This window comes from Felis catus, chromosome D1 (assembly GCF_018350175.1).
Source record: "Felis catus isolate Fca126 chromosome D1, F.catus_Fca126_mat1.0, whole genome shotgun sequence".
Classification (NCBI taxonomy): domain Eukaryota; kingdom Metazoa; phylum Chordata; class Mammalia; order Carnivora; family Felidae; genus Felis; species Felis catus.
The window spans coordinates 38,118,748-38,134,393 of record NC_058377.1 but is presented as its reverse complement, the minus strand read 5'-3'; the positions used below and the strand labels follow the sequence as shown (position 1 = coordinate 38,134,393).

The following is a 15,646-nucleotide window of genomic DNA, read 5'->3' as shown; positions in this document are numbered from 1 at the left end:
CCCACTCATGCTGTCTTTCTCTGTCTCTCAAAAATAAATAAACATTAAAAATTTTTTTAAACTATGCTACAAAGCTATAGTAATCAAAACAGTATGGTGTTGGCATGAAAACATATACATAGAGCAATACAACAGAACAGAGAGCCCAGAAATAAACCCATGTATATATGGTCAGTTAATACACAAGGGAGACAAGAATACATATGGGGAAAGGACAGTCTCTTCAATAACTGTTATGGAGAGTCACATGCAGAAGAATAAAACTGGACTACTACCTTACACCATATACAAAACTGTACTTGAAATGGATTAAAGACTTGAATGTAAGACAAGAAACCCTCAACTTCCTAGAAGAAAACTAAGGTAATAAGCTCCATGACATTGGTCTTAGTGGTATCTTTTTGGCTCCTGCTCCAGAAGTAATGGCAACAAAAGCAAAAATAAACAAATGGGACTACATCAAACAAAAAGCTTCTGCATACCGAAGGGACCTCCTCACTAGCAAATGGGAGAGGATATCTGAAAATCATACATCAGATAAGGAATAAATATCCAAAATATATAATGAACTTATACAGCTCAATAACAACAAACAATCCTATTGAAAAATAGGCAGAGGATTTGAATAGACATTTTTCCAAAGAAGACAACAGATGGCCAACAGGCACATGAAAAGATGCTCAACATCACTCATTATCAGGGAAATGCAAATTATATCCACAATGAGATATAACTGCACATCAGTCAGAATGGCCATTATCAAAAAGATAAGCATGACGGCAATGGTAGGGAGGTTCCTCAAAAAATTAAAAATAGGGGCGCCTGGGTAGCTCCGTCAGTTAAGTGTCCAACTCTTGATTTAGGTTCAGGTCATGATCTCATGGTTTGTAAGATTGAGCCCTAATTCAGACTTTTGCTGACAGCATGGAGCCTGCTTGGATTTTCTCTCTTCTCTCTCTCTCTCTCTCTCCCTCTCTCTCCCTCTCTGCCCCTCCCCCGCTTACTCACACATGTGCACTCGCTCTCTCTCAAAATAAATTAAAAAAAATTTTAATTAAAAACAATCATTATGCAATTCAGCAGTTCCACTTCTTGCTATTTATTGAAAGAAAATAAAAACAACTAATATGAAAAGAGCTATGCACTCTTATGTTCATTGCAGCATTATTTACAATAGCCAAGATATGGAAAGAATCTATCTGTCCATCAGTGCATGAATGTATAAAGAAAATGTGGTATAGGGGCACCTGGATAGCTTACTCGGTTAAGTGCCTAACTTCAGCTCAGGTCACGATCTCACAGTTCATAAGTTCAAGCCCTGCATCAGGATCTGCACTGACAGTGCTGAGCCTGCTTGGAATTCTCTCTCTCTTCTCTCTTCTCTCTTCTCCTCTCCTCTCCTCTCCTCTCCTCTCCTCTCCTCTCCTCTCCTCTCCTCTCCTCTCCTCTTCTCTTCTCTTCTCTCTCTCTCTCTCTCTCTCTCTCTCTCTCTCCCTCTCTCTCTCTGCTACTCCCCTACTTGTGCTCTTTCAAAATAAATGAACTTTAAAAAGAAAATGTGGAATACTACTCAGCCATAAAAAGAAATGAAATCTTGCATTTGTGCAACACAAATGGACTTCACAATGGACTTAGTTCACTTCACAAATGGACTTAGTTCACGCTAAGTGAACTAAGTCAGACAAAGACAAATACTGTGTCATTGCACTCAGACCTCGAATCTAAAAAACAAAACAAATGAACAAACAAAACTCACAGATACAGAGAACAGATTGGTGGTTGCAGGGTAGGGGGTTTGGCAGGGAATAAAATGCATGGAGAGAAGAAGGTACAAATTACCAGTTACAAAATAAGTAAGTCATGAGAATGTAACATACAACATGGGGACTATAGTCCCATGGAGTCAACAATACGATTCTGAAAGTTGCTACGAAGGTAAATCCTAAAAGTTTTCATTCTAAGAAAATTTGTATCGTAGTAGATGGTAAACAGAAGTGATGTGGTCATCATTTTACAGTGTGTACAAATACTGAATCATTATATTGTAAACTTGTAACTAACATGAGGTTGTATTTCAATTGTACTTCAATAAAAAAGTAAACAAATAAAAAGTTACAAGATTAAGTAACTAACTCAAAGTCACACCATCAAGCAGGAGAGCCAGCATTAGAATCTGTATCTTTGTCGCTGGAGAGCCCGAAATCTTTCTACTACATTGTGGCTCCCGCCAAACTCAGCTGATTCATGGAACTGAAATCTTAATTACTGAAAGACAATCTCACCTTATTGGCAACAGCATTGACACTTGGCCGGGCATCAAATATAAAGATTTTATGAGACTGAGCATTGGAATCCATGATAGCTTGAAGGTATTTTTCGTCTTCTTTGCTTCGCTTTCCACTCACTCCTACCATGGGCTGGCTACATCGAGTGATTGTGGCTTGACTCTCAGGATGAATCCATGATAAAACCTTAATGGGGGAAAAACAGTGACACACCCTTTATATATGTTTCTGTTTATAATTCTTCTCAAAAACATTACTCTATAAAATTCTGCTTTCTGATTAGTTCCAAAGCCTAACCATGAAAGGATATATAAGGCTGCTATAAAAAGTCATTGCCTTTCTTTCAAGCCAACTCTGGCATATGGGCAATTTGGTCTAATTCTTTAATCAGGTATTGAGTTATGAAAGTCATGATTATTCGGAAGTGCTGTCTCTAGGAAAAAATATATTAAGAGTGTTAGGTAAACCTCTTAAAGTTTTATTACTAAATCAGCAAACTGTCTATAACATCTTCAGAATCTATGAGCTTTGTAACAAAAATTAATTAAGCCAATCTTTCTAAAACACAATACTTCATCATAAATTTATAAAGTTTTCTTCTTTCCAGGGTTTGAAGGAAAAGAGCAGTTATCACCATGATTAAAGAATATATAATAAAATAAAGAAATAGTGAACAATACAGAGCCAACTTTGTTTTCAAGTTAAGAACTGCAAGTCTGTGCAGTTCTCTAATACCCATATCGGATTCTCAGAAACTTCTTGAAGTCTTTCCTCCACTTTTCATTTTGCTAAATAACTCATCCTCTAATACCCCCATGAAAGGCCTGTTGCTACAGCTATTTTTGTCCTGCATCCATGTTCCCATTCATTAACTTCAGCATCACGCAGAGTACAAAAGCATTTGCAAAGTCTCCTCAAAGCTTCATACTTACTGGGATACGGCCCCTCGATCTGAAGGATGCCACCCTCTTTAATTCTTCATCAGGAATATTTGCTGGCACAACCAATAGGGCAGGATATGTATCACAAAGCTCATACCTCTCATTTATCTTTGTTATTCTCCAGCTTTCATTCGGAATTCCCTACATGTGAAATAAAACACAGGACAGATTACTACCTAAAATATTACAATATAATGAAATAAAAGCTATCCTATTTAACCTCTCTTGTCTCCACTATCTCTTAAGTTGTTGGAATAGTCACTGTCTACTGGTATAGTGGCCAGGCTATTCCAATGCAGGGATCTGTGTTCAGTTTGGTACTCAATTACATATTGAAAGATTTCTTAAATCATTAAATACTGATCGATCGTTGGGTCTGCGCTAAACATATCCAGTAGGAAGGAAGGACACAGTAACGCTGAAAATGTTCCCCGTCTTTAAAAAAAAAGTCTCATTCAGGTTGACTGGATAATTGATTTTGTTGCCATTCAAATACCTTAAATAAAGAAATGTCAGGGAGCAGCTACCAAATATCCAAGTATCCACCAGAATGCTATACATATGCTTATCACTTACATACCTGAAGTGAATTTTTCCCTCCTAAATTATAGTAGTAATGGAATGTTGCTAATCTAACACACAGTAGAAAAGCAAGAGAGTGGGGCACCTCGGTGGCTCAGTGGGCTGAGCATCTGACTCTTGGTTTCAGCTCAGGTCATGATCCCCGGGCTGTAGGATTGAGCCCCATGTGGGGCTCTGTGTGAGCGTGGAGCTACTTAAGATATTCTCTCTCTCTCTCTCTCTCTCTCTCTCTCTCCCTCTCTCCCTCCCTCCTTCTCTCTCTCCTTCCCTCTGCCCTTCTCTCCCTCTCCCCTGCTCATTCATGCTTTCTCTCTCTCTAAAATTAAAAAAAAAAAAAAAAGGAGTATCAGAAGGCAAAACCAACAGGCGAGAGAAATATTTTTGAAAACAAATCAATTAATAAGCCCTCATTTGGTCCTTCAGGATTTGCTATAACTAGTCTACTACTTCACATAAAGGGTTACTTAAATAAGACACTTAAAATTTTCCATCTTCTGTTCCACAGAAAAGAAGGTCATTAATTAACTGGAATTAAGAAAATATATATATTTAAAATTTATGGCCCCTGACAACTCACATAATCAGAAAAAGAAAGAATAGAAAGAAACCAAATTATAGTAAACTCCCCCACCACACACACATTTACTGAGTACCTGTTATGCACAGGTGCATGTCAGCAGACTTTTTACACACACACATGTACATATTATTGTACTCAGGTTCTGTTAACTTCAGTTTATAGGTGAAGAAATTGTGGTACACTGCAACTTGACCAAAGGAGGTAACAAAGAATTCCATGTACATTCCAAACCTATCCTTTTTATTTAGAAGTACATTGTTCCTAAAAAAAATTAATATCCTAGTTCATGAAATTGTTAACAAAAATCTGAAATCAAAGGGCAGAATGTACTCCCCTTTAAAGAGGTATTTCTCAAGCGACTGCCAAATACCCAAGACAATATTAAAAATAAGAAAGGAAAGAAAATTTCTTCCCAGTAATCATATGGTAAATGCTATCAATAGAGTTTCCATGAATTCCTAGCCATGGTGTTTCTTCATCAGTGCCTTACATTCCATTTACATTAGCCTAGTCTCAACCTAGCTTCTTATGATACACATCACTCTTTCCCTCTTGCTTTCCTTAACTTTTTACATACTAAAAAATGGTTCAGGTAAAATCCTTACTTATTGTTAGAAATAAAAGAAAGAATTAAAGGCTTAAAAATGTATTCCCAAGCTATAACGAAAAAGTATGGTGAACTGGCAAGTTCACAGAGGTGGTACTCAAGCAAAAACCTTAGATACCATCTTTAACTCATCCCCTTCCTTACATCTTTACCCCTTACATCCAATCCACGACCGGTTTCTATGACTTTTTTCTTCTAAAAGTATCAAAAGAAAACTTTGGTCACTATTTTCCATCCTCACTGGAACTTCCCTAATTCAGGCCATTACCACTTCTCTCCTGTCCCTCTGCAAGTCATTCCCCATGCTGCCTCCACATAATCATCTAAGATGCAAGTTAGCATGCCATTCCTCTGTCTATGGTTACCTATTCCTTTTCAGATAAAGTATAAATCCTTCATGGGGAGGAGTGAGGTCACCAAGGTGGCAACACAGGTGTTCCTGACTTTGCTCCTCCATGCAAGAAGAACAACTAACAACCATTCAGGAACAAGACAGCATCGAGAGAATCCTACAACACGGAGACCCAGAAAGCCTGCAATGGAAGGGGAAGAGAAGTGGCTGCATGTTGACCACACTGTCCTTCCCCCAAGGCCATCCCAGCACCACCACACAGAGAGGTCTCCTCTGAACCCCTGGCTCCTCCAGTAGGAAGCATAAGCCAGGAGCAGACCACCAACAGCATTCCTCCCTCATCCCAGCATTGTGGATCTGCTTTGTAGGAGTCCCTACTCTGATCTCACACTACAGGGAAACAGAGTTCATACCTGCTGTGTCCAAGTAGTAATTCAAACCAATGGTTTTGCTCACCTGCACAGCCAAGCCCGGGGCACGTACACTCTGACCAGGGAACTCAGCAGGGTACAGAACTCCCTAATTTAGATTCTCAAATGAGGAGTTGTCCCAGCCCTAGAATTCAGCTGCCTATAAGAGACTCACTTTAGTCTCAAAGACTCACACAGACTGGGAATGAAAAGATGGGAAAAGACATTGCAAGCAAATGATTTAAAAAAAAAAAAAAAAAAAAGCAGGGGTGGGGACCCTGGTTGGCTCAGTCAGTTAAGCATCGGGACTCTTGATCTCAGCGTTGTGAGTTCAAGCCCCACACTGGGTGTGAAGCCTACTTAAAAAAAAAAGTAAAAAGCAGGGTGACCACACAGGCAAAATAGACTTTAAACTAACAATAGTAAAAAGGAAAAAAAAGTCTTGGTATACTGAGAAAAGGGACAATACATCAAGAAGATAAAACAACTGTAAATATTTACACATTCAACTTTGGAGCTCCTAAATGTATAAAGTAAATCCTACATGTATAAAGCAAAAACTAACAGAGCAAAGGAGAAATAAACAGTAGTATGGTAATAGTTGGGGATGTCAATACCCCATCGTCAACAATGGATAGATCACCTAGACAGAAAAATCAATAAGGAATCAGTGGATATAAACAACACTATGGTCAAAATGGACCTAACAGGTATACACAGAACACTCTATCCAACAACAGCAGAATATACATACTCTGAAGTGCACACAGAACACTTTCTACTACAGACCACATGTTAGGTCACAAAACACGTCTTAGCAAAATCAATAAGACTAATAAAATCATACCAGGTATCTTCTCTGACCACAGTGTCCTAAAACTAGAAATCAGTAACAAAAGGAAAACTGAAAAATTCACAAACATGAAAAAATTAAGCAACATTCTCCTGGACAACCAATGGGTCAGGGAACGAATTAAAGGGGAAATAAAGTTTATTGAGACAAACAAAAACAAACACAATACACCAGAACTTGCTGGATGTAGCAAAAACACTTCTAAAAGAGAAGTTCATAGCAATAAATGCCTACCTTAAAAAGTAAGAAAGATCCCAAATTAACAACCTAAGTCTATATCTTAGTTATACTCTTAGACTAACTAAGGGAAAAAGAGAAAGGGTCTAAATTAACAAAATTATAAATGAAAAAGGACATATTACAACTGATAGCACAGAAATTCAAATTATGGTAACAGGTTATTATGAAACTAATTGCCAACAAACTGGACCGCTAGAAGAAATGGAAACATTCTTAGACAACTTACCAAAACTAAATCAAGAAGAAACAGATGCTCTGAATAGACCAATTACTAGTAAGGAGATTGAATCAGTAGTTAAAAATCTCTCAATGCAAGGGCGCCTGGGTGGCTCTGTCGGTTGAGCGTCCGACTCTTGATTTCAGCTCAGGTTATGATCTCACAGTTTGTGAGTTTGAGCCCTACATGGGGCTCTGTGCTAACAGTGCAGAGCCTCCTTGGGATTTCTCTCTCTCTCTCTCTCTCTCTCTGCTCCTACCCCTGCTCACATACTTTCTCTCAAAATAAATAGACAATTTTAAAAAGATCCCTCAAAGGAGAAAAGCCCAAGACCAGAAATGTTAGATCTAATCAATAAATTCAGTGAAGTTGCAAGATACAAAATTAACATACAAAAATCAATCGTGTTTCTATACGATGAGAACGAATTTCCGATAACATCAAAAACAATAAAATACTTAGAAATAAATTTAACTTAAGGAGGTAAAAGATCTCTACTCTGAAAACTACAAGACACTGACAAAAAAAAAAAAAAAAAAAACTGAACAAAGATGCAAATAAGTGAGAAGGTAGCTTGTGTCTCCAAAAAAGACACCGAATAGCCAAAGAAATCCTGAGAAAGAAGGACAAAGCCAGAGTTGTTACACTTCCTGATTTTGCGCTATACTATAAAGCCACAGTTATCAAAACAGATTCACATTAAAACAGACAAATACAACTAATGGAACAGAATCAAGAGCCTAGAAATAAACTCACACATAGACAGTCAACTAATATTTGACAAGGGAGCAAAGAACTCAATGGAACAGGGACAATCTCTTCAATCAATGGTGCCAGGATAATTTGATATTCACATGTAAAAGAATGAAACTGGACCCATGTATTACATCACTCACCAAAATTAACTCAAAATGGATTAGACTTAAATGTAATACCTGAAACCATGAAAATATAGGAATAGAGAGTTCCTTGACACGGACCTCAGCAACAATTTTTTGGATAGGACACCAAAAGCACAAGAAACAAATAAAAAACAAAAGAGACTACATCAAATTAAAAATTTTCTGCACAGCAAAAGAAATCATCAACAAAGTGAGAAGACAACCTATAGTTTGGGAAAAAATATTTGTAAACCGTGTAACTGATAAGGGGTTAATATACAAAATATATAAAGAACTCATGCAATACACCAAATCGCTACATTGTACACCTAAAACTAATGTAACACTGTATGTCAACTATACTCAAAAAAAAAAAAAATGTTTCGTGTATATATACAAGGCCAACAGATACGTGAAAAAAAAAAAAAAAAAAAAAAAGAGGTTAGAGTGGGAGAGAGCCAAAGCATAAGAGGCTCTTAAAAACTGAGAACAAACTGAGGGTTGATGGGGGGTGGGAGGGAGGAGAGGGTAGGTGATGGGTATTGAAGAGGGCATCTTTTGGGATGAGTACTGGGTGTTGTATGGAAACCAATTTGACAGTAAATTTCATATATTAAAAAAATAAATAAAAGCAATTATGATATAAAAAAAAGAAAAGATTCTCAATATAGTCATTAGGTAAATGCAAATTAAAGCTACAAAGAGATATCTCCTCACATCTGTCAGAGTGGCTGTTATCCAGAAAAACAAAAACAAAAACATGAGACAGCAAATGCTGGTGTCGTGAAGAAAGAAAACCCTATTGGTGGGATTGTAAAGTGCCTCAGCCACTATGGAAAACAGTATGGATGATGCTCAAAAAATCAAAAACAGAACTATGATAGGATCCAGCAATTCCACTTCTGGGAATATATCCAAAGGAAACAAAAACAGCAACTTGAAAAGATACCTGCACCCCCGTGTTCATAGCAGCATTATTTTTTTTCAACATTTATTTATTTTTGGGGGGACAGAGAGAGACAGAGCATGAACGGGGGAGGGACAGAGAGAGAGAGGGAGACACAGAATTGGAAACAGGCTCCAGGCTCTGAGCCATCAGCCCAGAGCCTGACGCAGGGCTCGAACTCGTGGACCACGAGATCATGACCTGGCTGAAGTCGTACGCTTAACCGACTGCGCCACCCAGGCGCCCCAATAGCAGCATTATTTAAAATAGCCAAGACATGGAAACAACCTAAATGTCTACTGGTGGATAAATGGGTAAAGAAGCTGTGGTATACTTATACAATGGAATATTACCCAGCCATAAAAAGCAAGGAAATCTTAGCATTTGTAACAACATGGAAGGACCTTGAGGGTATTATGCCAAGTGAAAGAAGTCAAACAGAAAAAAATAAATACTATATGATCTCCCTTACAGGTGGAATATTTAAAAAAAGAAAAAAAAACTCATAGCAAAGGACAGAAAAAGAGAACAGACTTGTGGTTTCCAGAGCCACAGGGTGGGGGAAGGGAAACTAAAGGAAAGTGGTCAGGTGGTAGAAAGGTAAAACTTCCATTACAAGGGAGATAAATACTAGGAATGTAATGTACAACATGACGACTACAGCTAACACTGCTGTATGATATACAAGGAAAGTTGCTGAGAGTAAATCCAATGCGTTCTCCTCATAAGAAAAAAAAAATTTTCCTCTTTTTTCTTTCTCCTTTTTTTTTATTCTGTCTATTGTGACAAGATGGATGTTAGCGGAACCTATTCTGGTAATCATGTCACAATATGTGTAAATCAAACCATCATGCTGTGCACTTTAAACTTGTATGGTGATGTATGTCAATTATTTCTCAATAAAACTGTAAAAGAAATTCCTTTATGGGACTTAGCAAAGGCCTTCATCCTCCCACTTTCTCCACACTGATGTCTTGCCCCTCCAAACTCTAGTCTAGCCTGTACCAAATACTTTTAGTTCCCAAACGGCCTCATGTTCTCTCACTGGAGTACCTGCTTTATCAGTCACTGTATTCATCACTGTGTACTTTAATTCTTAGTTTACTTCTTTGAATCCTCCATTAAATATATGCTCTTTGCAAGTCAGGATTGTATCTTCCTGTTTCAAAGACTTAGCCACTAGTATACAGTAGTGCTGTATAAATTTGATAAATGGATGGATGGATGAATGAGTGAAGGAAGGAAGGAATGTATTAACGGATAAATCAATGAACCAAAAGGAAGCCTTCATAAGAAGCAAAATTGGCTTTTGAAGTTTTCTTAGAAAATATGGATTGAGAGCTAAGAGGGTTGGATCACCTAAAAGCATACATCACCTGAGATCCTAATGTACCACTCCCAACCCAGGTAGATACTCCCATCTGTCAATACCTTCACACATCCTTAAAGAAAACCACTCCCACGGAGAACGACTGTTACCAGTACGTAACATGCTTCAGGAAATTGTCAGAGTGGGGGTTGAACCACTGACTTACATTACTTATGTTACATTCATTACATTTATGACTATAGTCTTCCTCATTCTTTGACACACCTATCTCCACTACAGGAATTCACTTCCAAACCAAAAAGTGGCATTGGCTAGTCAGCATACACTCTTTGTAGACAGTACTAAAGACATACCGACAAGTATTGATTTTGGCATACATGTTTATACTCTCCTTGCAAATCACTGCCCTTCAGTTAATGTTCCCATTTATCAGAGTCAAGTTACAACTAAATTAACTGAATTATAGCTTTCCTTAGTTATATATATTCCAGTTCTGAGGATAAATTCTGTTTTCCTTGACTGGATTTGAATGTCTTCCAAATTTGTTAAGCAATACATCTACCCTATGATTGAATATTCCTGCAGAAGACCCATGTTCATTTATTTAATACTAACTTCTACTGTTTTAGCAACTGATGATTTTTCTTGACCTTATCCATAAATTTCAAGGTTCCTCTGTATAATCACTACGAGCACCAAGAGTAGATTAGGGGGGCCTCGGTGGCTCAGTCAGTTAAGTGTCTGACTCTTGGTTTCAGCTCAGGTCATAATCTTGCAGTTTAAGAGTGTGAGCCCCGCATTGGGCTCTGCACTGGCAGTGTAGAGCCTGCTTAGGATTCTCTCTCTCCTTCTCTCTCTCCTGTCCCCAATTTGCACTGTCTCTCTCAAAATAAGTAAATACAACTTTCTAAAAAAAGAGTAAATTTGGGGCTCCTGGGTGGCTTAGTTGGTTAAGCATCCGACTTTAGCTCAGGTCATGATGTCTTGGTTTGTTAATTCGAGTCACGTCAGGCTGTCTGCTGTCAGTGCAAAGCCTGCTTCAGATCCTGTTTCCCTCTCTCTGCCCCTCCCCTGTTCATGCGTTCTCTCTCTTAATAAATATTTATTTATTTATTTTATTATTTTTTTTTAATACGAAATTTATTGTCAAATTGGTTTCCATACAACACTCAGTGCTCATCCCAACAGGTGCCCTCCTCAATTCCCATCACCCACCCTCCCACCCCCCCATCAACCCTCAGTTTGTTCTCAGTTTTTAAGAGTCTTTTATGGTTTTGGCTCCCTCCCTCTCCAACCTTTTTTTTTTTTTCCTTCCCCTCCCCCATGGTCTTCTGTTAAGTTTCTCAGGATCAACATAAGAGTGAAAACATATGGTATCTGTCTTTCTCTGTATGACTTATTTCACTTAGCATAACAAATATTTTTTTAAAAAGAGTAAATTAAAGAGGGGTGCCTGGCTGGCTCAGGTGGTTAAGTGTCCAACTCTTGATTTTGGCTCGGGTCATGATCTCTTGATTCATGAGATTGAGCCCCACATCAGGCTCTGCACTGACAGCATAGAGCTTCCTTGGGATTCTCTCTCTCCTGCCTGTTTTCTCTGCTCCTGCCCTGCTCATGCTCACTCTCTCTCTCAAAATAAATAAACTTAAAAAAAAAAAAAAGAGTAAACTAAAGAAACATCCTCTTAGGTAACAAGTTTAAACAGTTGTTAATAGGTTTGTCCATTAAAAATAATGTATGATTAGCACTATAATGTATAGGTCTACAGAATTAATGTGGCTTTTCTTTCATGTTTTAGCAGCTGCACACAATGAATCTAAGCAGTCATGATTTCTTTTTTTAAAGCTTTACAATGTAATAAATACAATAATCATTTGAATAGATTTCTTTGATTCATAAAATATCTTCCTGTATATTAACAATCCTTCAGACATTCCTATAAATGAGTTCCTATGACCAAGTAAAAAATAAAAGCACTCTGATATGGGGGCGCCTGGGTGGCACAGTCGGTTAAGCGTCCGACTTCAGCCAGGTCACGATCTCGCGGTCCGTGAGTTCGAGCCCCGCGTCAGGCTCTGGGCTGATGGCTCAGAGCCTGGAGCCTGTTTCCGATTCTGTGTCTCCCTCTCTCTCTGCCCCTCCCCCGTTCATGCTCTGTCTCTCTCTGTCCCAAAAATAAATAAACATTGAAAAAAAAAAAAAAAGCACTCTGATATGAATGACTCATTCAAGAGCACATACCTAAGAGTGAGGGCAAAGTAAGAGCTAGAGATAGGATTCAAACTCAGTCTTCTAAATGCTCTGGAATTCATGGTAATAGTTGTACACCTCTGGGCATATGCTAAAAACCAGATGCCTGGGTGGCTCAGTCGGTTAAGCGTCTGACTCTTTCTTGATTTCGGCTCAGTCATGGTTTCGTGGTTTGTGAGTTCCGGCCCCGCATCAGGCTCTGTGCTGACAGCTCAGAGCCTGGAGCCTGCTTTCGGATTTTGTGTCTCCCTCTCTCTCTGTCCCTCCCCTGCTCACATTCTTTCTCTAAAATAAATAAATAAATACATAAATAAATAAATAAATAAATAAATAAATAAATAAATAATAAAAAACAAGTTTAAAAAACAGTGGACTGTACACTTTAAAGTGGTAAATTTTATGGAATATGAATTATACCTCAACTTGAAAGAAAAAAAGAAGAGGGAGGTCTGTGTGTTCTGAGACGGTATGATCTCCAAAACACATTAAGTGAAAAAGAAAGGTACAGAACAGTGTGCACAGTGAACTGTTATCTGCTTAAAAAAATAATGCACACATATACTCAGGCTTTGCAGGCATAAGATCTCTGAGAGAATACACAGGCAACCAGTAACTTTATTTCCTAACGGGAGAGGAGCTGGGGTGGCTGAGGGACAAGGCTGTCCTGGAAGGGAAACCTACCTTTCAATAGACGCTTTTGAACTTTTGAATTCTATGCAGGGTGCAAGGGTTACCACTTTAAATCTTTTTTAATTGAAAAGGGATACTCTGATGTTTCATCTTTAGTCTTAAGGTTTCTATTAAAGTATTATTTTCATTTTCTCCTATCATAAACTTAATATACACCAAAATAAACCCCAAAACCTGAATCTTCTAACTACAAAAAATGCAGTGTTATTTATACTATGATTTGGCTTAGTTGACTCAGAGACAAAGTATCTAACTCTTTAAGAAAAAAAAAAGTCAAAAATTCACCCAGTAAGTCAAAGATCATAAAGCATCTATATCATTTAATGTAGAGACTCTATTCTGACTGCCACACTTCCTCATCTTATAATTAGGGTATAACTGTTCATTTACTCTTTAACTTATTTTTTTCTGTTAATAACACTTCTTTTCTGTAGCCACAGGTCTCCCACCTGCTTTCCAAAGTTCTATGTTGAGTGCTACTAGAACAGATGGCAATTTCTGCCCAGATCCCCACAGAATATTCCTCATTTCGACCATTCCAAGGACATTGGTTAGATTGTCTGGTTGCTTTCCCACCCAGTTCTGACACTGACTTTTTGAAGTGGCAAATATCTTGCAATGTTACTTGTAGACTCTTGATTTTTAATTGATCCATTTATTGTGTATTCTGCTTCATACTCTGCCAAGCTGCTGGCTTTATAACTGGATAAGAAATTTTCTATTTTACTGGCCACATGCTACTGAGCAACAAACTGCGCTTCAAACCACTGGGTATCTTTAGTTCTCTAGTGGTGTGACGGGTTTTTACTCTCCTTGCTTTGTGAAACACACTTCAGTCAATTGGAAGCTTTATAATTCAAATGAAATGTTTGAAATCTAAAGACAAAATCAGTTTCTTTTCATATCTGAATTCCAGAAAAACTGGGTATCAGATCTAATGATTACCAAAGAAACAATCAATGTCTCTGAACTTAAATTCTCAAGAAAGCACAGCGAACACGGGCAAAGTTAAAAATAAAGACTATTGTAGGGAGAGTTTAAATGTCAGTTTAAGGGCTCTGGGAAGTGGCGGGTCGAGAAAGAAGAGGGAGAATGATGGACTGTGCTGCAGATTTCCAGACATTTCCAGACTGAATTCTGCTTTCATCTCTTGCTGTGGTGAATCCCACCAACAGGTTTTCTAACATTAAACCAACTCATCTTAGTCACGATGTATTATCTCTTTGGTATACTATCACATTTGATTTGTTAACATTTTATGTAGACGTGTGTCCTCTATGAAGAGCTAAAACTTCTAAAATTTCATGGGGAGCTAAGCTGTAAGGAGAACTACTATAAAAGTTTTTGGAATTATGTTACAGGATATCCAAAAGAGAAGAGTATGTGTGAATAATGTTGAATGGCATATAAGAATATCAAAATGTAAACATATTTACCATTTAATTTTTACCATTATTAACCATTGTTTAAATAAGCTGATTTACTTGTAAGGTCTTAGGTGGACAAGAAAAGATTTCTAAAAGATCTCTGTCTCAAACAGAGTTTGGCACTGTCTTAACCCAGTTTAAAGAAACTGAAAGCAGACAAGAAATCAGGATTAGGCTTCATTGAAAGAACAACAGTAAAACCCATACAACTTACATAAAGCTGTTTATGTCTACCTTTAAGCTTTCTGTTGTAATGAAAATAATCCGTAACATTAAAATTGAAAGAAAAAAAGTACATACCTGCCTTCTATACTCTAAAAGAGAGTCATATAGCTTCCACCCATTTTCAGGGAATACTTCTTTGTATTCAAAAGCAAAAAGAGGCTACAAAACAGAAAACAGAGTTAATAGCTAAAAAAAAAAAAAAAACCCAGACATTTAAGGAGATAATCAGAAATATATCCTTATCATACCCAAAGTTTTCATTTACTCATCTGTAAGGATGTTTTGTATTGGTGTCCTATTTCATATTGCTGTTTTAGCTCTTGTTTTATAATTTTGAAAATATATTGTTTTTTTCATATTTTTCAAACATATAGAAAAGCACAGAGGCCCACCACCAAGATTTATCAAATGCTAACATATCACCGTATTTCCTTCAGATATCAGCTGCTTAGGTTTTCTTCTAAATAATGAAAGACTTTACATAACAAAAGACATCTTCTGATATAATTAATCGGTTTGACATCCCAGATGTCAGCAGTTAGGCAGCCAAAGTTGATGCTACATTTTCTAAAACAAACTGGACGTATTATTTCTTGGCATACAATCGGTATACCAAAAAAGAAAACTTATCATTTAAATAGACAGAATGACAGAAACAACTATGATGAAAAACATTCAAAGGAGAGTCAAAAGACCAGTACTCATTCCAATATTACTCCCTACTAGCTGTGCTCTTGAGGTAACTGCCTACCTGTTCCTGGCTTCAACTCCAAAATAGGGATAAATAATATTTGTCACCTACCCTGGGGCTACACCCACCATGGAAGCTG

The 15,646-nt window shown here is 37.6% G+C and overlaps 1 protein-coding gene across 4 annotated transcripts in view; it reads right to left on the bottom strand.

Moving 5' to 3' along the window:
• MTMR2 (myotubularin related protein 2) overlaps positions 1-15,646 on the bottom strand; it is a 116,294-nt gene that overhangs the window by 26,448 nt on the left and 74,200 nt on the right. For all 4 annotated transcript variants that reach the window (XM_011286509.3, XM_011286508.3, XM_019811599.3 and 1 more), the window contains 3 exons: positions 14,892-14,975; positions 3,218-3,367; positions 2,283-2,471 (listed from right to left, as the gene is read on the bottom strand). In XM_011286509.3, the coding sequence (XP_011284811.1) occupies positions 2,283-2,471; positions 3,218-3,367; positions 14,892-14,975 (423 nt within the window). The remainder of the gene's footprint in view (positions 1-2,282; positions 2,472-3,217; positions 3,368-14,891; positions 14,976-15,646) is intronic.